General features: G+C 39.6%; 2 protein-coding genes across 3 annotated transcripts in view; both read left to right on the top strand.

Annotated features, from left to right (window-relative positions):
• Positions 1–7,553, top strand: part of FMO5 (flavin containing dimethylaniline monoxygenase 5) — a 58,534-nt gene extending 50,981 nt beyond the window's left edge. Inside the window, exons 9-10 of the mRNA XM_012179729.5 lie at positions 4,304–4,374; positions 5,837–7,553. Of these exons, the coding sequence (XP_012035119.1) occupies positions 4,304–4,349 (46 nt within the window). The 3' untranslated portion in view covers positions 4,350–4,374; positions 5,837–7,553. The remainder of the gene's footprint in view (positions 1–4,303; positions 4,375–5,836) is intronic.
• PRKAB2 (protein kinase AMP-activated non-catalytic subunit beta 2) lies at positions 5,432–21,871 on the top strand. 2 transcript variants are annotated; one of them, XM_004002396.5, is made up of 8 exons: positions 5,432–5,573; positions 5,837–6,016; positions 9,838–10,004; positions 10,832–10,925; positions 11,142–11,262; positions 14,272–14,405; positions 15,350–15,418; positions 17,302–21,871. In XM_004002396.5, the coding sequence occupies exons 2-8, from the start codon at positions 5,864–5,866 to the stop codon at positions 17,377–17,379; spliced, it is 816 nt and encodes a 271-aa protein (XP_004002445.1). In that variant the 5' UTR covers positions 5,432–5,573; positions 5,837–5,863; the 3' UTR covers positions 17,380–21,871. The 2 variants fall into 2 exon arrangements, with proteins under 2 accessions (XP_004002445.1, XP_060269618.1); XM_060413635.1 differs by lacking the exon at positions 5,432–5,573 and having other exon boundaries at positions 5,777–6,016.
• Positions 21,872–22,189: the final 318 nt, after the last annotated feature.

Here is a 22,189-nt window from a genome sequence, read left to right as displayed (position 1 = left end):
CAGATCTCCTCCTCAGGTTTTATTAATTTGCTAGAGTACATCACAGAACTCTGGAAACCCACTTACTATCTAGATTATTGGTTTATTATAAAAGTATATTACTCAGGAACAAGAAGGAAGAGATGCATAAGGCAAGGTATGGTGAAAGGACTCAGAGTTTCCAGGCCCTCTCCAAGTAAGCCACTCTCTGTGAATGTCCATGTATTCACCAGTCTGGAAGCTCTCCAAATCCCGGTCCTTTTGGGGTTTTTATGAAAGCCTCAGTACGTAATTGTAACTGACTAAAGCACTGGCCATTGACCACTGTCTCAACCTCCAGCTCCTCACCCTTCCCCAGAGGTCAGGGGTATGGGACTGAAAGTTCAACCCTCTAAATAGTGTTTGGTTTTCCTGACAACCAGCCCCATCCTTAGGTTCAGTCCAAAAGTCACATCATCAAGAGACACCTTTAATGTTCTCATCACTTAGAAAATGCCAAGGATTTTGAGAGCTCTGTGCCAGAAATAGAGACAAAGGCCAAATACATGTTTCCTGTTATAAATCATGACATCACAGACCTGAATAGGCATTTCTCCAAAGAAAGTATACAAAAGGCCAACAGATACATGAAAAGGCACTCAACACTGCTAATCATCAGGGAAATGTAAATCAAAACTACAATGAGATATTATCACCGCATCTGTTAGAATGGCTATTATCAAAAAGATAAGCGACTAAGTGTTGGCAAGGACACAGAGGAAAGGGAATACTTGTATGCTGTTTGTGGGAATGTAAATTGGTACAGTCGCTATGGAAAACAGTATGGCGATTGCTCAAAAATTAAAAACAGAACTACCAGATGATCCAGTAATCCTACTTACATGTATATATCTGAAGGAAATGAAATCAGGATCTTGAAAATATATTTGCACTCCCATGTTCACTGCAGTATTATTCCCAATAGCGAAGGCATGGAAACAACCTAAGTGTCTGTCTAAAGATGAATGGATAAAGAAGACGTAGCATACATACACACAAAGGAATACTACTTAGCTATGAGAAAGAAGAAGATCCTGCCGTGTCCAACATCATAGACAGACCTTGAGGGCATTATACAAAGTGAAATAAATCAGTCAGAGAACCGCAAATACTGTATTGAATCACTTATACCTGGAATCTTAAAAAAAATGTTAAACTCAGAGAAATAGAGGGCAGAATGATGGTTGCCAGGGGTTGGGAGGTAGAGGAAATGGGAAGATGTTGGTCAAAAGGTATAAGCTTTCAATTATAAGATGAATAAGAACAGCATGATGACTACAGTTAATAACACTGTGTTGTATACTTGAAATTTGTTAAGAGAGTAAATCTTAAGCATTTTCCCACACAAACATATAAAATGTGAAGTGATAGGTATGAATTACCTTTACTGTGGGAATCATTTCACAGTGCATACATAGATCAAATCATTACACTGAATACTTTAAGTATATATAATATAGTTATACCTCAATAAAATTAGAAAACATTAATATTGATGTTATTTCTAACAATAGTTTCCACAGTGGTTGAGTAGTCTCTTTTATGTATAAATTTGTATCTTTCCTCTTCCTAAAGCTGATTTTAAATAGAATTAAATTGTTTTTATTTTTATTGTGGCATAATGTTCATACAATAAGTCACCTTTTTTAGTCTGGTTCTGTAAATTTCGACAGATACATTACATTCAAGATACAGTAGCATTCTATAATGTAAACTTATTCTATGACTCTAAGTTTCTCAGTCATGTTTGTAAACCCCTCTTCCCGCCTTCAGCTCCTAGAAAGTACTGATCTGTTTTCCAATCCTAAGTCTTGCTTTCTCTGATCATAAATAGGGATGCAACCTGGGGAGTGGAGACAGTAAAGCTTCAGATGCAGAGTCTAACCTGTCGTCTAGTTCCATAAAATCAACAGATTTTTTTCCCCATCCTCACTTCTCAGAGGAAGCAGGATACATTTAGCAACACATATAAAAGCTATGAAGTCTCCCAAGCTCTCCTTTATTCTCCTCAGTTTATTAGGCAGAATGGCTTATCTGAGGAGAACAGTGGCAATGACATCTGAGATACAGTAATATCAAGAGAACCTCCACTAATTATTTTGCCTATTACCACCTTCTTTTCCTTCCGTCTAGAAGGAAAGATAGGACACTGGGGCAACCGTATTAAGTCTAAAGAGATAAAATTATACTAGCATCAGTTAGCGGGCTTCCCTGGTGGCTCAGAGGTTAAAGCGTCTGCCCCCAATGCGGGAAACCTGGGTTCGATCCCTGGGTCGGGAAGATCCCCTGGAGAAGGAAATGGCAACCCACTCCAGTATTCTTACCTGGAGAATCCCATGGACACAGGAGCTTGGTAGGCTACAGTCCACGGGGTCACAAAGAGTCGGATACGACTGAGTTAAGAGGTCATGTTTCTTTACCTAGTCATTCCTGAGTAGAAGGAAAAAACAAACAGACATGAGACTGGGGATAAGAAGATAATCCTTCCTGCAATGTGAAATTATTTTTGTCCTATGTCTAAAATATGCAATTATGCAAAGTTGACTCTTATTATTAACTACTGACTGATTTGTAAATGCTATTAGAGCAGAACGGTGACATGGATAATCCTCCAAACCAGATTTATCTCATCTATGGTGATCTGATGCTTATAAAGAAATACAGACAAGGGACAAATTATTTGGTGTGCAGAAACCACCCTGGGTTAGAAAGCTGAATAGTAAATAAATTAAGATTTAATATATTAGTCCTTCAAGGCCCTTACTTCAGAGTCCTATAGAAAAATTAAAAGGAACTCGGAATAAAAGGGAGGTGGGGAGGCGGAAGTGGGGGTGGTATAAGGTTATCCAAGTAGCAGGTAACTAGACAGCAAAGATTTTGGAGGGGTAAGCAAAAGGTTGAAGTAAAATATGTAATTTTTTCTTCTTGAAAACTGTCTTTGGTGAGGAGCCACAGAATAACTGAATTTCTTAGGAGCAGAGTAAAAACATAAATGGAAGCAGTGGATTTGTTGGACTTAAGTGGTTGGATATCCAACTTAATATAAAAATGAACTTTTCAACTAAAAGGTTGAACTTTTCAACCTTTCTGCTCATTCAGAAAGGGTGGCCTTGTGTGACTTGGGTTCCCCCATGACTGTCTGTATTTAAGACTAAGTGGAATTTCTGCATGGTTGCTGAGTTATGTCTGACTCTTTGCAACCCTATGAACTATAGCCCAGCAGGCTCCTTTATCCATGAGATTTTCCAGACAAGAGTATTGGAGCAGGTTGCCATTTCCTCCTCCAAGGGAATCTTCCCACCCCAGGGGTCCAACCTGAGTCTCCTGCTTTTCCTGTACTGGCAGGTGGATTCTTTACCACTGAGCCACCAAGTGGAATTATCCTGTTACAAATGTAGTAAGCAGAATTCATGTACCCTTCATTCTGCAAATTTTTATTAAAAGTTTACTCTGTACAGGGGCATGCAAGACTACGAAAAAGAATCAAACCTAGTTTTTCTCTCTGCCTATTGTCACTGCAGTGGTTCTTATACTTTCAGGTGTATTCACATTCCCTTCGGGGATCTTGTTAAAATGCAGAATCTGCTTTTGAGATGGCAGAAGCGGGTTCGATTCCTGGGTCAGGAAGATCCCCTGGAGAAGGAAATGGCCACCCATTCCAGTATTCTTGCCTAGAAAATCCCATGGACAGAGGAGCCTGGCAAGACTACTGTCTATGGGGTCGCAAAGAGTGTTTATGGGGTTGCAAAGAGTTGGACAGGGCTAAGCATGCATGCACAGAGAGAGAACAGAGGATGGGGCCTCTGATTCAGCATTTGTAACAAGCTCCCAGATGATGGCAATGCTGCTGGTCACTGTAACACACACTGAGCAACAAGGGTTTCTAGTAGGTCATTAGACATGCATATAATCATAATACAGAGTAAGAATTAGCAAATACCACAGATATCCCATTAATTATCAGTAGAAAGCTGAATTTATCCCAACCTAAGGGCTGTTGTTGCGCTTTTCTGCCTTAAGTGTTCCCTCTGATGTTTCTGTTGCTTTCTTACTTGAATTTTATTTCTTCTGAGGTTGCTCACTGCAAATACCGTTTCTTAGCCTAGAATAGTTTTCTCCTAATTTTGACAATCTGACAAGATTTGTCTAAATATTCCCTCTTCCCTGGGGCCCCACTCTGACTGCTAAGTACTCCCCATAACACTTAGTTTTAACCCCCAGCAATTACCATTATTTCCTTAGCTTTCAATTGCAAGTCCTTATTCTTATTTCTTATTCCTTACAGGAACTCACCTCTCTGGGAAGCTTGTCGAAAAGATGCTACAAAATGAAGACATTTGGCAAACTTGAGACCAGGTGAGGAGGCCGAGAAGAAACCAACACAGCTCCTCCTGGTACGGTGCACCAGAGCCCGGGAAGGGACCCCAAGTATCTTTTGGGAACCATCCTTTCCCCATGGCAGGTCTTTGGGCTCAACCAACCTCTTGATGAAAGTGAAAGAGGAGAGTGAAAAAGTTGGCTTAAAGCTCAACATTCAGAAAACAAAGATCATGGCATCCAGTCCCATCAGTTCATGGCAAATAGATGGAGAAACAGTGGAAACAGTGTCAGACTTTATTTTTGGGGGCTCCAAAATCACTGCATGGTTACTGCAACCATGATATTAAAAGACGCTTACTCCTTGGAAGAAAAGTTATGACTAACCTAGACAGCATATTAAAAAGCAGAGACATTACTTTGCCAACAAAGGTCCGTCTAGTCAAGGCTATGGTTTTTCCAGTAGTCATATATGGATGTGAGAGTTGGACTACAAAGAGAGCTGAGCGCAGAATTGATGCTTTTGAACTGTGATGTTGGAGAAGACTCTTGAGAGTCCCTTGGACCGCAAGGAGATCCAACCAGTCCATTCTAAAGGAGATCAGTCCTGGGTGTTCATTGAAAGGACTGATGTTGAAGCTGAAACTCCAATACTTTGGCCCCCTGATGGGAAGGGAAGAGCTGACTCATTGAAACGAGCCTGATGCTGGGAAAGATTGAAGGCGAGAGAAGGGGACGACAGAGGATGAGATGGTTGGATGGCATCACAGACTCAATGGACATGAGTTTGAGTAAACTCCGGGAGTTGGTGATGGACAGGGAGGCCTGGCGTGCTGCAGTCCATGGGGTTGCAAAGAGTCGGACACGACTGAGCGACTGAACTGAACTAAAATAAACCTAAGATTCCGGCGCAGGCTTGCCAGGGAAGCGGTCCTGGCCCCGCACTCCGCTGACTGCGGCACTGGCGCCCCCGCCTGGCGCTGGAGGCTGCGCGCGGCGGCCCACCACCGAGCCGGCGGCGGCTAGAGAGGCCGGCTGGCCCCGGGCGCCGTCGCGGCGCGCCCGCAGGGAACGCGCGCGGGGCGGGCCCCACGCCACTGATCTTGTAGCCATTTTAGGAGGAAACCCGGCTCGCTAGCCCGGGGCGAGGCTTCAATTTCGATAACTTTATTGGTGGCTTTATCCGCAGAACAGCCATCTCACCATTGATCCCGGGAGGAGGGAGAGCATCGCGGGAGGTGATTGGGGTGGGGGCGCCCCTGGACCGTGAGCGCGGGGGATGCGGGGGAGTTCCCGAAAGGGGGTTTCTTGAGCAGCGGGCCTCTAGAGGGTTTGGGGGTTCCGGGTGTTCTTGGAGGCCAGGGAGGAAGAGGTCCCCCAGGCACGGCTTCCCTGGGGCGGGGATTCCCTCGCCCGGTTCCCCAGACGCAGGGGCGGGGCCGGGGGCTCCCCTGACAAGACTGCCGGGGTGTCCCTTGCCCCATGCTGTTCCCCACGGCAGGTGGCCCCCGACTCGAGCTGCACAGCCATGGGAAACACCAGCGATCGAGTGGCCGGGGAGCGCCACGGCGCCAAGGCTGCGCGCGCCGAGGGCGCCGGCGGCCATGCTCCGGGTAAGGAACATAAGATCATGGTGGGGAGCACCGACGACCCCAGCGTCTTCAGCCTGCCGGACTCCAAGGTGAGTGTCCCCACGCCCCTAGTTGGTGGCGGTCCTGCAGCAGGCTGGGTGTCAGGGCTCTTCCTCCCTCTTTTGTTTTTTCCTTACCACACTGACCCGAATTAAGGCTTTTAGAATTAAAGGTTTTTTTCTGGGGACGGAGATACTGGGTGGTAATTCTTTTTGCGGTGCTGCCTCAAAATAGGCTAGAGGCGGAGTTCCTGTTACTGGACTCCTGTGTTTGCCACATTTTTAGGATGAGGCCAACACCCCCCCCCCTCCGCCCCCCTCCACCCTTGGTTCTCCTGGATGCCTCTTCTAGAGTATTGATGAATTTGTAGGTTGTGAAAAACTTCAGACTGTAGGTTACCTGAGTTGCTGACCACAGGCGGCAGTTTCTCACATTTGCCCTAAGGTAGGTAAGTGACTTTTCCCTGAACACTTCTACTTCTTTGTATTAGTCTCATTTTTGCCCTTCTAAGAGATCAGCACTTCAGATCCTCTTCCTCTTTGGCATGACTGTGAGCAGCAACCCCTTGCTTATATGAATACTTTTTCCTAGTCCTGGGGATCAATAAAGGACATTATTTGGTTGACTGCTTAGTTTTCATCTCATACTTTATAGTTATGGCTGAGGTGCTTTTTTTCATGTCCAGCTACTTCTTAAGTGGGAGAGCAAATAAGTTGAGGATTTCTTCACTTCCTGGTAGTACTTCATAATATTACCAAACTGAAAAAGGACCACCCACAGTTTCCCTGAAGACCTGGCTGTCAGTCTAGGACTTTCAGGAAAGTGGCAACTTGTGTTCACCCTACAGAAAAGATAGATGGAGCTGACAGCAATAAAATTACATCCAAATGTTTCTAATCACTTTTAGAGCTGTCTGCATTAAATACAGTAATTCCACCTGGTAGTCTGACTGGGATGAAGTAGAAAAATGGAGGGATTGAGGAGATTGGGGTGTGTTTGATGTTATCACTCATCCCTTGCCACACATCTGAGGTTTTATTTTATTTACTCTTGTAAATGTGTGTGTGTGTGTGTGTGTTAGTCATTCAGTCGTCTCCGACTCTTTGCAACCCCATATCCATGGGATTCTCCAGACAAGAATACTGAAGTGGGTTGCCATTCCCTTTCCAGGGGATTTTCCCGATCCAGGGATTGAACCTGGGTCTTCTGAATTGCAGGCAGATGCCTTACCGTCTGAACGACCAGGGTAAATAGAGAGTAATTTTGCTGGGTTGGTAACACATGAAATGTGGATTCTGTTTATTTTCTTGGATCCCAATTGAAAACATAATCACAAAGAGAAGTGAAGGTGATTTCTTGGGGTTTCTTCTCTGTTCCTTTCTTGCTTCTTCCACTTCAGGACTTCTTCCTCAACTCTTGGGCTATCTCCCCAGCCATCTGAATTTACTTCTTCAAAGCTTTCTCAAGGTGATTGTATTTTTATCCATTTCCTACACTGATGACTCAGGATTTAAGTACTGTGTACTTGTCAAACTGTGGCTGCAGTAATCGGTGTCCTGAATAAAAGTCAGGTTGCTCTATCTGAAATGGAGCCTATTTTGGATCATTCTTTCCCTTACCTCAGTCTTGCCATTTGTGAACTAAGATTGGTTCAAATAATTCCCAAGGTCATTTCCAAATCTGAGAGTTTACAGTTGCTCAGTCTATTCTATTTCTTTCCTCAGTGTTTCACTTAAACAGTTTTCAATTGTAATTCTAGTTGTTTTGCCTCTTTTCCTGATGATTTTGCTGACTATTTAACTTGGAGTAAACAATCTCTCTCCTTGTCAGCTGCACTGATGCCTACCACAGAAATGTCATATCATACGTGGAAGGGCTTTCTTCCAAAGCTAGGCATATTAATAGTTTGTAGCTTTCAAATTCTAAAATAATAAAGCATACAAGTAAATGATAGAAACAGTGGCAGAAGGGCCTATATTGCTTCAAATGCCACCCTTCAGTGGACTAGTTCAGTGGTTTTCAATCCTATTTGCACATTAGACTTACTGGGATTTATTTAAACACTTCATGGAAAATCTGAAACATTTTCCATGTTTCAAAGTCAGGAGAGCAGTGTAATGAATCCTATATAACTGTCATCCAGTTTAAACAATGATCAAATCATGAATGAATTCATATCATCTATACCCCAATCCACTCTACCCCCACCAATTATTTTTAAGCAAATCCCAGACCATCATATCAAATATTACTTTACCTATAAGCATTTTAGGATGTATCTCTAATGATGAGATTTCTTTCTTTATTTTCAACATTAAATTTTAGGATTATTGTCTGGGAAGCTTCTTAAAAATAGAGTCCCAGGTCCTATATCTGAATCAGAATCTGAGGCATATATAATTGTTAGGAATGTAAAAATTTCTATAATTCTAATCCAGACTGTCAAATGAGTTCATTGCTTTGAGAAAATGGAGATCAAGTTTTTCTCTTAAGTCACTTCCTTATATAATGTGAAAGTTCCTTCAGTTCTCATTGTTTACTAAGGATTTTGTTGCCACTAACGTCTTATACTGTAGTTTTGAGGAATATTCAGAGACAGTATGGAAGGTTGACTGCCTCAGCCATTTTGAAAGTAAAGCGCAAGTGAATAGTCTTTTTTTTTTATCCCACATTATTTTATTTGGTATTAATAATATTTTGGCTTGATACCATAAAGACTTATTTACCAAAGTCATTTAAGCCACTCTAAAGTGTGGGTCAACAAGCTTTTTCTGTAAAGGGCCAGATAGTAAATATTTTAGACTTTGTGGTAGACCATACAGTCTCTGTCACTGATATTCAGTTCTGCCATTGCAGCATGAAAGCAGCTATAGAAAATGAGAAAGTGAATGAGTGTGGCTATTTTCCAATGAAACTTATAAAAGCATCTGGCTCACTGGCCATAGTTTGCCAGTTTCTGTTCTAAAGGATGGTAATGAAAATAAACTTGACTAAGGAGTCAGTTTTCTTCTGCAACCCTACATACCTCATTTGATATGGGAACCACTTTTTTAAAGGAAACTGTGTTTTTGATCCGATGCTTCTTGTAGCTCCACAATTTTCATCCCTACTCCTGAAAATTACTAGTATAAGCCTGACATGGATGAATAAGTAAGATTTCATAACTATTTCTCAAAATTTAGGAAACCAGTGATCTGATTTTTATGTATTTAATGTCTTTTTATAACCTATTAACTAAAGAGGAAATTATGAATTATTTAAGAATTTTAGTATCTCTAATTTCTATTACAACTGATAATTGAGATGCTTATATTTACATATGAAAAATACATGGCTCAGGACTTCCTTGGTGGTCCAGTGATTAAAACTCTGTGCTTCCGCTGCAGGGGTGAGGGTTTGAATCCTTGGTTGGGGAACTAAGATCCTGCATGCTGCATGGCACAGCAAAAGAAAAAAAATAGATGACTAACTTAATTATTTTTTGTAGAACTGTGCTTTATTTTGATATTTTTCTCTTAAGAGATAAGCATATCATGATTGTCTGCCTATGAGTTAATCTGGTGACAGGAAGTAAGATTTTTTGTTTGTTTGTATTTTAAGGGACATCCCAAGACTCTGAAAGGATGAGTGATTCATGCAGACTCAGAAATTAAGCTGTGATTTGGGCAGACTTTGGGCATAAGCCATTTGACCATTTGGGTCCTAGATGAGTTTCTTTTCTATAGTTTTGTTCAAAATTTGAAGTAGTTGCTCATTTCAAGACTTATTAATCCTTATCAGAAATGTAGCACCCCTCTCTGCCCTAAGGAGGAGAGTGACCTTTTCAGAATTCCAGGGACACAATTTAGGGATGACCTAATCCTTCTTACAGCTCCCTGGGGACAAAGAGTTTGTATCATGGCAGCAGGATTTGGAGGACTCCGTAAAGCCCACACAGCAGGCCCGGCCCACTGTTATCCGCTGGTCTGAAGGAGGCAAGGAGGTCTTCATCTCTGGGTCCTTCAACAATTGGAGCACCAAGATTCCACTGATTAAGAGGTGAAGACAAGTGTCTTGGTTGAGTCTGCTGGGTCCAGGAGTAGAGACCCAATTCCCTTTCTCAGGAGAGAGACTTGGCTGGACTACTCCTCTCCACCTGCTAGGGACTTTCTCTAGAACATTTTTTGTGACCAGTAACTATATCTGTGACATTTTTTTTAACCTTATAGTGAGTCAGAGATGTTTTACCACTTAGAATGTCATTGCCTCAGAGGGACTTCCAACAGTTTTGGAGGTATGTTCTTTAGGATTGTGTTAATAGAAGTCCTTTCTATGCTTGTGGGAAGTCTCCCGTAACTGCCTGAGTCCAGTTGCCCTGACTTCTGCACTAAAACAAAACACGTTGTAAAGTTCTAGGTAGTAATGTTATTTGTTGCTTGCAGAGCAACAATGAGTTATGTAACTGACTATGGCCCTTTGTATATAGGTAATTTTCTAGAAAATGCTCACCAAAATGTGGAAAGAGTACCTTGAGGCACTTCATATCCTGAACCTACTTGCTATCTTTTTTACACTCCTGAGGGATCTGTTCTGCTGAAGCAAAATAGTTGTACTAAAGTGAAACATTCTGGGGGATTAATATCTTTATTGTTCTTTTTCAGATATTAGTTAAAAATTAAAGTTGTTAGGAGGGATAGCAAATACATGCTCAAGGGGATATAGAAAAGGAGAATGGGTTTATAAATTATTTTTCACTCCAGGGGGTGCAATCACTTAGGAATGTGGGAGATCACTGGTATGATACTGTGATTGCCTCATGGTTTTACATTTATCTTCTGTCTTCTAATAAGAATTTAGCCTGTTTAACTTTCTGTTTTCTTCTGTAGCCATAATGACTTTGTTGCCATCCTGGACCTCCCTGAGGGAGAGCACCAGTACAAGTTTTTTGTGGATGGACAGTGGGTTCACGATCCATCAGAGGTAAGACCTTGACCTCCGAGGGTAACCACTGGCTTAACAGTCTCCTTTTAGCTGTTATTCCGCTGGGTGTCAGATATCATTGCTGTTGGATTTCCCTGTTGATAAAAGATGGTGGTGTCAAGTATAATCTCTTCTAAAAAGAGGAGAGTTGAATGGATGAGATGTATTTGAAATGGGGATTCATGAATTTTTTTTTTTTTCCATTCACTGTTTCAGCCTGTGGTTACCAGTCAGCTTGGCACAATTAACAATTTGATTCATGTCAAGAAATCTGATTTTGAGGTGTTTGATGCTTTAAAGCTAGATTCAATGGAAAGCTCAGAGACATCTTGTCGAGGTAATTTTGTAGTATTTGCTCTTTCTTGATCTTTCCTTTCTTAAAATGCATGTTTCTTCCCAAGAGTGGTTTTTGTTTTTTTCATTTTCGACTTAGGAATCTTCCAAATTGTATGTATGTTTCTCCTGTAAACATTTAGGTCATATTCTCAGAGAATGAAATCTGTGTAATGTGTTTGATTTCACAGTAAGTGAAAGTAAATATATTTGATCTACATTAAATTTACATTGTAACCCAACACACACATCACACAAACCAGTAACATGTCTTGCACTATGATGTTTGCCTTTATTACATGTGAAGCACTTTATTTTCTACTTTATTCTTCTTTTTATAAACGACTAATGTGCTGTGATCTATAGTTTAAAAAGCTATTTCTAATAATATTTCAGTTTTTTCATTGACCTTTGACAGTATCAACTAGCAGGAGCTACTTATGTCTCCTGTGCCATGTTTAGCTGCCTCAACTTAATCCCGCCAGATTGATAGCTTAGTTGGCAGTTGTATATTTAATAGGCCCTACCCATATGGCAGTCTTTGGGGAAAAAAGAGTTATAAAAACCTCAAATTTCTTTTGTGTATATGTTAACTGAAATTTTTAAAGTTTTGGGTTAAAAAAAAAAAATCCTCAATAGAGGAATAGATCTCTATGCTTTTGTTTCTCCCAGTATTTTTTCCAAGGCCTTCATCTCTACTTATATTGACTGTAACACCAGAAAAGCGATTTGCTGTCCACATTCACAGTGACCAGTTTTGTTTCTTTACAGTAAAGACTGTGAGTGTCTAAAGAACTGTGTTCCCAGTAAGCAAACTTCTCCCTTTTGAGTTCAAAACCTGCCTCTGCTACTAACTAGCTTTCCCATTATGTGTAAGTCCTTCAACATCTTTAGTTTTCAAAGTTTCTTATCAGTAAAATCAAAGGCTTAAACTCTCAGTGATTCTCAGCTGAGACACAGTGGCTGAAGTGAGACATATTAGAATCTCAGGATACAAGGGTAGCTTATGCAGAATAATTTCTAAAGAGAATAATCAGTAGTATAATATTGTCTGCTTAGAAAAATTACAGATATTGTTTTCATTATATAAGGTCAGAAAGTAAGGCTGGACATTGTTATTAACTGGTGGGGTAGAGATTAAAAAGAGATTAAAAAATACCAAGTTAAATGTCGAGGCCACTATGACTAAATTTTTGCATTATATGATTCTAGCAAAGCAACCAGTGAACAATAGACATATAATTATATATAGAGAAGACTAGCATACTGTTGATATTCTTCCTTTCCTTCTTTCACCCAATTTCCTGATCCTCTGAGGTAAGGTTTAGAATACATTTTATTAGGAATCTTGAGTTTTAATCTGCACTCAGTGACCATCTTGCCATGTATATGACTTTAGCTAAATGACTTTACCTTTTTTTTTTTAATGAAAAGAGAAAAAACTGTTCTATGTACTTGCCTAGAGTAATTTTGTAGTTCACATGACAAAATAACAGAGTACTTTGAAAAGTGTCAAGTTCTATATGTTTTTAAGATATTGTTTAATTTAACAGTATTTTTGCTACTCTTCTTTTGCCCCACATATAATTGAATTCTGAATTCTTATGTTGAATTGGTATAAAAATCCTTCTTACTAGGAACTGTAAAAAACATTAAGCAAAAAATTATAGTTCTCCTCATTTTTGTGTATTTCTGTTCTTATCTGTATATACTTTTCCCATTTTTTAAAGATTTAATTTCACATGCCATAAAATTCACTCTTTTAAGGTGTACAATTAGATAATTTTTAGTGTATTCACTGAGTTGTACAACCATTATCACCATCTAATTCCAGACCATTTTAATCACCCCCAAAAGAAACTCCATTCCCATTAGCAGTTACTTCCCATTCCTTGCTTCTCTCCACCTCTGGCATCCCTAAATTATTTTGTGTCTCTATGGATTTTCCTATTTTAGACATTTCATATAAAAGGGATTATACACTTTGTGGTCTTTTGTGTGTGGCTTCTTTAACTTAGCATAATGTTTTGAGGGCTCATCCATGTTTTAATATGTTTAAGTACTTCATTCCTTACAACTGAATTAAATACCCTTGTATGGGTGTACCATTTTGTTGATCCATTTATTTAGCTGATGAAACTTGGACTGTTCCCACTTTTTGGATGTTACAAATGATGATGTTATAAACATTTATGTTCAAGTTCTTTTGTGGACATCTGTTTTCATTTCTCTTGGGTATATGCCCAGGAGTATAATTGCCGATCATATGGTAACTTTATGCTTAACTTCTGGAGGAATTGCTGGACTGTTTTCCAGAGTGGCTGCACCATTTTGCATTCCAGCCAGCAATGGGAATAGTACAAAGGTTCTCGTTTCTCCTCATCATCGCCAATAATTATTATTGTCTGTCTTTTTTTTATTATAGCCAAATTAATGAGTGTGATGTGGTATCTTATGGTTTTAACTTGTATTTCCCTAATGACTACTACATTGTTAGTCGTTTTTCCTCATTGTTACAGTCATTGTAGTATCAATAGTCCTAGAATCTATAACCTTTATTGTTGCTTGGGTGGGAAAAAGAAAAATCTAATATTTTCATGTTGTTTAATAGTTTTTAAGGCATTGTCACATCTGTTGTCTCATTTGATTCCTATAAAGACACTGTGAAATAGGGCAGAAATTGTTGTTTTCATTTTATGAATGAAGAAATTGACTATAGTAGAGAGATTTGTTCCAAGTCATACAGTTGATAAATGGAGTAGCTCTCCCCTGAACCTACAACCTTATCTCCTCCCCTGTCCTCCACATCATGTTGCCATGAAGAACTTCATGGTTTATGTTCCGGATGACCCAGACTTTTTCTTTTGCCTTATAGTTGTAGACCCAACAAGTCACAAGTTTATGATTCTTGACTTCTACCATATTTAATATTGCCTGCCATGTATTGACAGTTTTTTCATGCATCTTTACTAGCTGTCCAACTTTCCTTTATATTTGAATAAATATCTTCCAGACCTTTCCAGCTCACCCCCAGGGCCTTATGGTCAAGAAATGTATGTGTTTCGATCAGAGGAGAGATTTAAATCCCCACCCATCCTGCCTCCTCACCTTCTCCAAGTTATTCTTAACAAGGACACTAACATATCTGTGAGTATTCTAAAAATATTGCTGGGGCATCTGAGGGTTACTAGGATCATTTGAGCCAAAGTGTAGTAATCTTAGAGTTTGGGATTATTACAAAGGTCTGTTGAATATGAATCATGTATGTATCAGTAGCATTACAGGTTCCTTTTTCCAGGGCTGTGTTGTGACTTTTCCAAGTACAGATATAAAAATTCATAGTTTTCTTCTGGTCCTAATGTATCAGCTCAGAGCTGTGGATTGCTAGAAACAGTTTCTAAGACTTTCATTACAACATAAGATAAGAAGTATTTATCATTTGGCAATATCCAAAAGAAGCATATTTTTCATATAATTTATATTTCTAGTCAATTCACTTGATTCCCACTAAGATTATTTTTGCCTCTTAACACAAACCTTCCGTATGTGTTGTGGGTAAGGTCTATTAAAAAGAGGATGAATAGATACTGAAGCTTAGAGTTTCTGCCCTGGACTCAGAATTTTTGTGACTTTCTGTGATGAGAATATATTATTGATGTATACTGCTGCTGCTACTGCTAAGTCACTTCAGTCGTGTCCGACTGTGCGACCCCATAGACGGCAGCCCACCAGGCTCCCCTGTCCCTGGGATTCTCCAGGCAAGAACAGTGGAGTGGGTTGCCATTTCCTTCTCCAATGCATGAAAGTGAAACGTGAAAGTGAAGTCGCTCAGTTGTGTCCAGCCCTCAGCAACCCCATGGACTGTAGCCTTCCAGGCTCCTCCGTCCATGGGATTTTCCAGGCAAGAGTACTGGAGTGGGGTGCCATTGCCTTCTCTGATTGATGTATACTAGAATAAGTGAATTATTTAAAAGAAATAATACCTTCTAGTTTTGAGTTTTTCAACAGTTCCAAAGATCTTTGAGGAAGAATAAACTGTTTGGTTTAAGATTATACATTTAACCCCATGTAGTCTTTTTTTTTTTAAACAGTGTGACCCAGCCTTGCTCCCCGAGCCCAATCATGTTATGCTGAACCATCTCTATGCATTGTCCATTAAGGTAAATGGTGGGCCTGCTTCTTCACATAGCTCCCAAAAACAGGAGGGCAAGAGTTGAACACATGTTCTCTAGTGGTTTGCTGAAGCTGGCAGTAATGGTCCAATTATAAGAGAAGAACTTTCTTTTTTTTAACCAAAGGGTGAGTTTGTTTATTCTAAATCTTAGTATTGATATCTGAGTTCTGGCTAGCTGAATTGCCCTGTCATTAAACGGACTTTTTTGTTTCTTGGTTTCTTTTTGGGTAGCTATAACCTTTGCACCACCTACTTAATTAAGTGTGAGTTCATAGTAAGTACTAGGATTTCATTTGCAGAAAAAACAAGTTTACTTTCCAGTTCAAAGAATGTTTAAATCTGATATTAAGGCCTCTAGTGTTTAAAGGTGGACATGAGCTGGCTTTAAGGTGCCTGAATCGTATATACCCCAGTGCTTGCATCTTTCCTATACACTAATTAAAGGAGAAATGTGACCGGACTTGCCCTGTGCACCGATAACCCCACCCCCACCCTACCCGACCGCTCCTCAGCTCTTAGAATGCTTCTTGATTTCTCTGCTGCTTTAGATTCTGGATTGAAAATATCTGTTCAGTCCTGTAATGTCTTTGTGGTCTGGCTACTGGGATATTTTTTATAGTTCTGTAGTTACCAAACTAAGCTGAGCATCAACAGAATTACTTGGGGGAAGTTTATGAAAATACAGATTCAGAAGCTCTATCCCCAGGGATTCTGAATAAGTGCATCTAGGATGGACCTCAGTAATTTTTTTAAGTTGCTTACGTTTCTTAGATATGCAGCCAGATTAGGGAAATCACTGATACAGCAGTCTGTAACAGATTACAAGGTACTTATAAACGTATATTATTGATTTTAATTTTCCTAATAAGCTTGTAAGATAAGTATTATTTTTAACTCCTGTTTTAGAGATAAAGAAACTAAGGCTCAGAGAAGGTCATATTGCCAGTAAGGACCAGAGAGAGGACTGAGGTCCTGTCTTCCTGTCCTCATTCCATGTTCTTTCCTAGAGATTATGGTGCTGGTTTTTCCAAGTAGGTCTTTATTTGTCACCTTCTCTTCATTTCTACCAAATTCTTTCTGGAGTTAAATATTTTACCTGCCTTGCTTCTGTCGTGTTTAGGCTGTGGTCACAGAATGTCAATCTGGTAAGTATACATTGTGGATGATACCTATCCCTGGTTCTCTCAAGATGGTTTAAGCTGTTTGGAATTGCTTCATTGGATGGAGTGTCTTTCCAAGGAGGATTTTAGGGTCTACTTTGTTCAAGGATAGAAGATGATTCCTGAGTCCCCTCTTGATCAGAGAGAATGGTTTTTAAGTCCAGCCCCAGATACTCAATGGAAATTAGACCTGTTTTGGGGCTTGGAAATGGTTTTTCAAAAGGATCACTGCCGTTTCTTCTCATTGCTTTTAAGACTTCCTTCTAGAAACAGATGTCACAATATTTCTTTTTTTCCGTGATAGTTTTAAGCCCAATATTTTGAATTTGAGGTGGAAAAGGAAGTGAGGTAGAACACTAATATTTCTTTAGCACCTATTTTCTGTCAGATTCTGTATCAGATATTTTCATGTAATCATTGGAGCCATCTTAATGGTGGGTATTAATCTTTGTAATGATGAGGAAAAAAGACTTGGAGATAGAAGTTGGACACAGCTTAGCAACTGAACAAAAAAGTAATTACTCAGGGTCACAGAGTGTAACAGTAGGTGTCAGGATCAAAACAAGTTGATTTGACTCCCAGACCACCTTTTTTCATAATATCAAAGTAACTCTGTTTAAAGTGAGCAACTGTGAGGGATTAATGGATGGGAACGGCTGTTTCCATCCTGAACTAGTGAAATAACTGCATGTGTTTATTTCCCTTGCAGGACAGTGTGATGGTCCTTAGTGCAACCCATCGCTACAAGAAGAAGTATGTCACTACTCTTCTGTACAAGCCCATCTGAGGGATCCCTTCCTGCCTCCCAGGATTCAGGAGAAGCATCTCCCTTGCCTTTCTGGACTGGACCAGTCTTAGCTGGGACTGGAAGGCTGATTTGCTTTGAGGCTAGTATGTGTGTTTCAGTGCCTGAATAGGATGCTCTGCTTTTGCATTTGATTGCAGATGAGAGCTTTATGAGTTTATGGAATTTATTTCAACACTATATATATATATATATATATATGAAGGGAAAGTTAATGGAAGCCTCCTAGCTAGATGTATTCTCCCTGCCTATGGGAACTCACCAAGACTATTTGGGAGAGCTTCAGGAAGAGCCATTACAGGAATCTTTTTTCCTAAAGTGAATGAAGAACAAACTCTCAGGATCCTTGTTGGGTGGAGATTCTATCACTGCTACTACCTTGGCTCTCCAAGGAATGGACTTGTGCCAGACTGCTGCCCTACTTACAGCTGCCTCCTTTCAGGAGCAGCTTTTCTTGCATGGGTTCTCTGTATTCCCAGAGAATGTGGCACAATCTGTGCTTTTTTAAATGATACCAGATGCCCCATAAGAACCCTTTTCCCTTTCATTTCACATTCTTGCTTTGTTAGCCTCCTTCAAATCCTATACCTGACCGTTCCCTAGCACAGAACTTAGTAGGTAAGTGACCCCTTTCAAAGACTTTGTGAGACCTGACCCACCTCACAGATTAGGGCTGCCAGAATGTCTCCTTTTTAAGCCAGCACAGGCCCATGACACTTTGTTACCACTTACCTTAACTTCTACTGAAGAAACTCTGGCTCAGTATGATATGAAAGGCAGAATGCAGAAGGCCTACTTTTTTGTTTTGGTTTGGTGCCACAGTTAAGGCTGTATTGGCACATTCCCATACTTCTTCCCACCTGGTTTGGCCCTGCTTCCATGTTTTTTTTCACAGACAGCTTTGAAGGTAAGAGTAAAACTAGTAAAAACTTTCATGTCTTTTGTCCTTGGAAGATTTTTATGTGCCTACATTTTTCTTTTCTCCAAAAAATGCCTTTTCATTGGTCTAAAGAGACTGCTTTTGGAGAACCTCAAGCTTTTGATAAATAGCTCACTGTATTTTCTTCTCTACTCTAGCCCTCTACAATGATACATTAAAGAGGCTGACTCTGTACATCATTACAGTAAACATTGTTCTAGATACAAGCCCATTCAGGCTCATTTTGTGCACTAAAAGTTTCCTTCAACTTAAAGATTCATTACGCCAAGAAGCAAGAAATTACCCTTGGTAGTCTCAGCAGTGAAAAGTATTGCTTTCATGTGCTAAATGCTAACAGTCATCTTGCTCTTCTGTATCTTTTCCCAAAAAGTGTTTGATGATGAAGAGGGGTCAGTGATTTCCATTTGTGGAGTAAAAAGTTCTACTCAGTCCACTCAAGATTCGGAGATAAGATATTTTTCCCTAAGTTTCTGTGGCTCTTGCATTACAAATAAATGCAAGCCAAACATTCAGTACTGAAGGAGGCCAGATTTGATGCTTGAGAGGCTCCTTGAGATGAGCCCAGTCCCACTGAAAGGGCACCCACATGTCAATTAGCTACCTCCTCTCTTTCCCATGTAAAGCTGATGACATAGTTGTCTTTGGGTATGTAGAACTCTTAGATCATCTGTGTGAGCAGTATGGTATGGGATTGCTGTCTTGCTGAGAATGCAAATTGCTAAGTGCTTTGGTGGTTAATTGCTGAGAGTAAATACTGCTCTAGCCACTCGAGGCCACTCTCTACAGCAAAATGCTTTTGTGGAGAACGTTTTATGGTTCTAGTCACATTTAGAATGGTGTGCCATTCTAAAATTCTGTTAGAACCAACTGTCAGGATCTACACTGTCTCCAGTTATACTAGAATTTTGTATTTTTCTAATAGCCAGTAAATAAGAGAGTCACTTAGGATTTAAAATCTTGCTTGCTTCATGGAAGATTTTGTTGTACTTATATGTCTTGTCAGCGGTATTATCATGTAATCATCCACGTGTTCATGTATTAAAATTTCTATTCTGCACAGATATATCATTAGCATGGGGTAGGAAGAGAGATTCCTCCCATTTTTCTCAGGCCAGAGGATTCTATGAAACGAGTGGGTCTGTCTTCAGCAACAGCAGGTTTTGGTGTTGGTGACCTTCCAATCTTTCTGATCTGGAAATGTGCAGAAGGTATCAGTTTTCCAAATTCTGAGGTAATCAATCTTTCAGCCAGATAAGAAATGGGAGCCTACCAGCAGTTTTGGAAAGGGACAAATAAGAGGAATTGGATGATGACTTAAGCGGCCCTGTCCCTTCTCTGTGCTGCTGATAACATCCCATGGCCTTGATAATTCCTATCATACTCTCCTCAGTCTGCCTCCAAGAAACTGTTCTAGGTTGAAAGGGAAGGAGGAAAGTACCCCAAAGTACAGCTCACTCATTCTTTTATATTGGTTAAAGGGATAGTTTATTTTCTGCAGAAGAATTTGACAGAGTTTGAAAATGAATAAAGAGTAAAAAAAAATTTTTGTTTTTGGTTGGTTGGTTGCTTAGCTTTTGCCTATAAGAGTTTCACAGAGTCAAAAAGTAAGAATGTAACTCTTTGAGGGGGCTGACTATTAAAGAACTGTATAGTGGAATAGGAGTTGTGGGAAGCAGAGTAACTGAGCCAGGGAGTGATACTAGGAAAATTAAGGCTTAAGTAACCCAGAACTAGAAATACCCTTTTTAACATTAAATCAGACACATCCTGGTGTCTTTGGATCCCATTGTATAGAATTTACCATATAAAAAAATCTTCCCTTTGTCTCTTGTTTATGTTTTCTACACTTTCTTGTATATTATGCTTTAACTTCATGTGTCAGGCAAACTTTACAAGGGTCTAAAGTCAAATGTTACCTAAAGCAAATATTAATCATCTTGCTGTTAAGGAAGATGTGTCATGGAAGGAAGAGCATCTGTGTCAGGATTATTAGCTTGCTTTAAGATTAGAGTTGAATGGGATTTAATCACTAGGTAAAAGCCCTGAAGGGTATCTGGCCTCAAGAGTGCTGGCTTTTTTTTAAAAAAAAAAACAATGCTTATATATGGTAGAGAAACCCTATAAAAGAATTCAAGAGAAGTTTCTGACAGGATCCTATAAACCCAGGCCCAGTCACTTCACTCTGATTATTTCTAGTCTGTTGTACCTAACGGATCTGAGATAAAAATTTTTTGAAAAGTGTTGGTACTCCATGTATGCTGCTAAAATGAAGTTAAATTAAGAAAGAAGTTACTTCTAGACTGGGCTTATAGTAATCTGGGTATAAATGAAGGAGACATATTAACAATAGACTCCCCTGCTTTTAATTGGGGAAACAGGGCTTTTAAATTTTTGACCTCAACTAAAAATTGTATGCAATAGTCTGTTTGTGTATGTTTGCAATATGTTTTATTCTCAGAGATCTCTAAATCTTCACGTTCTAGTGATTTTGGGGCATAGACTTAAGAGCAGATACACCATTTGTTCCTGCATTATTCTGACTCATTGTTAAAGCTGAGTCCTTGCTGTCTTTTACTAGGAACTGCTGACTCTAGTTACCCATGGGATGGAGGACCTGGGAGGAAAAGGAGTTAGGGTCTTTTAAAACTCTGGATTTAGCACTTGTCTCTCCTTAAGCACCAATCACAATTGTAGGCTGAAGGGCTGTCATTTCTGCAGTGAACTGGAACTTTAATAATAAAAAGGCCAAATCTTTAAAAATTATAAGAAAAAAGAAGCAGAGGAAAAGGCTCTAAGAGTCTGTTACTTAAGAAATCCAGTTCTTAGCAATGGAATCCCTCCAGGATTCAAATTTGGCCTTTGTCTTGATTTGCTTTACCCAGTTGTGCTTTGAATTGAATAAATTATTTAAAAGTTAAATTTTGTATTAGTTTCAACGTGAGTGGAGTTGAATTTTATGTAGCACAGTGCTTTTGCAGTATGATTTGGTGTGAAATACTGAATACTCTGGATTTTGTAGTCAGGTTAAATGACTGAGGAGTACCTACCCTAAGTATTACGTACTGATCATCTAACTTCTTTTCTGTTCCCATCTACAGAACACCTGCCCAGGTTGTGGTTTTAGAGCAGCCAAAGCTCACTAATGTTGATTAGTTCTAATCTCCATACTGGCCTCATATGTGAAACTTGCTTAAATTTTGGTAAATTTTAGAATGTTGGTTGTTACTTCACCAAAGCATTTTGAATGAATACAGCTCTGTTATAAAGGGGGAATCGGACTATAATTTGAAGGGAATTAAATATGCCAGTCCTCCTTTAAATGGTGCTTTTTGTAATCTTTAGTGCTGAGAGACAAAGCTGCTTTTCAATATTTCACAAAGGAGTGGCTTACAAGAGTGGATTTTAAAGCTTTTCTCCAAGTGTAATTTGTCACTGGATTCTGACATGTGTCTGAAAATTCTGTGATGTAACACATACTGAAATGTGAGTTTTTTCCCCATTAAACTGTTGAATAAAAGTATTATACAGCAATAATATTTGAGTTCTTCATCAATTACTGATTATACCATCAAGATGTATCTGTCCAGGTAGCCTCAGGACCTAAAGAATGTAAATTGCCACATGGATATTTTAAAATAGAAATGTAATAGGTATATGGGACGTGTGATATCATTCCTCTTCTTTTTGACCCAGGCTCTGCCAGCATTAACTAGAGGAAAGCAAACTGTGATTTGATTTTTAGCACTTTCTGTAAACTGCACACTTAGCTATCATCCTGTCCTGGATTAGCCTAATGATTTTCATCCCTGGCCACACATTAATATTACCTGTCAGATGCTATAAAAATACTGA

The sequence above is a fragment of the Ovis aries genome, chromosome 1 (genome assembly GCF_016772045.2).
Source record: "Ovis aries strain OAR_USU_Benz2616 breed Rambouillet chromosome 1, ARS-UI_Ramb_v3.0, whole genome shotgun sequence".
Classification (NCBI taxonomy): Eukaryota; Metazoa; Chordata; class Mammalia; order Artiodactyla; family Bovidae; genus Ovis; species Ovis aries.
The sequence above is the reverse complement of the archived record's forward strand: the minus strand, read 5'-3'. Positions and strand labels throughout refer to the sequence as shown.

What these genes read in the sequence shown, in the direction of transcription:
- PRKAB2 (XM_004002396.5), top strand. Translation starts at nt 5,864, where the DNA reads ATGGGAAACACCAGCGATCGAGTGGCCGGGGAGCGCCACGGCGCCAAG. An exon ending in CTCAGAGACATCTTGTCGAG is followed by an intron (nt 11,263 to 14,271) that starts GTAATTTTGTAG and finishes AATATCTTCCAG; the next exon opens with ACCTTTCCAGCTCACCCCCA. An exon ending in ACAAGGACACTAACATATCT is followed by an intron (nt 14,406 to 15,349) that starts GTGAGTATTCTA and finishes TTTTTTAAACAG; the next exon opens with TGTGACCCAGCCTTGCTCCC.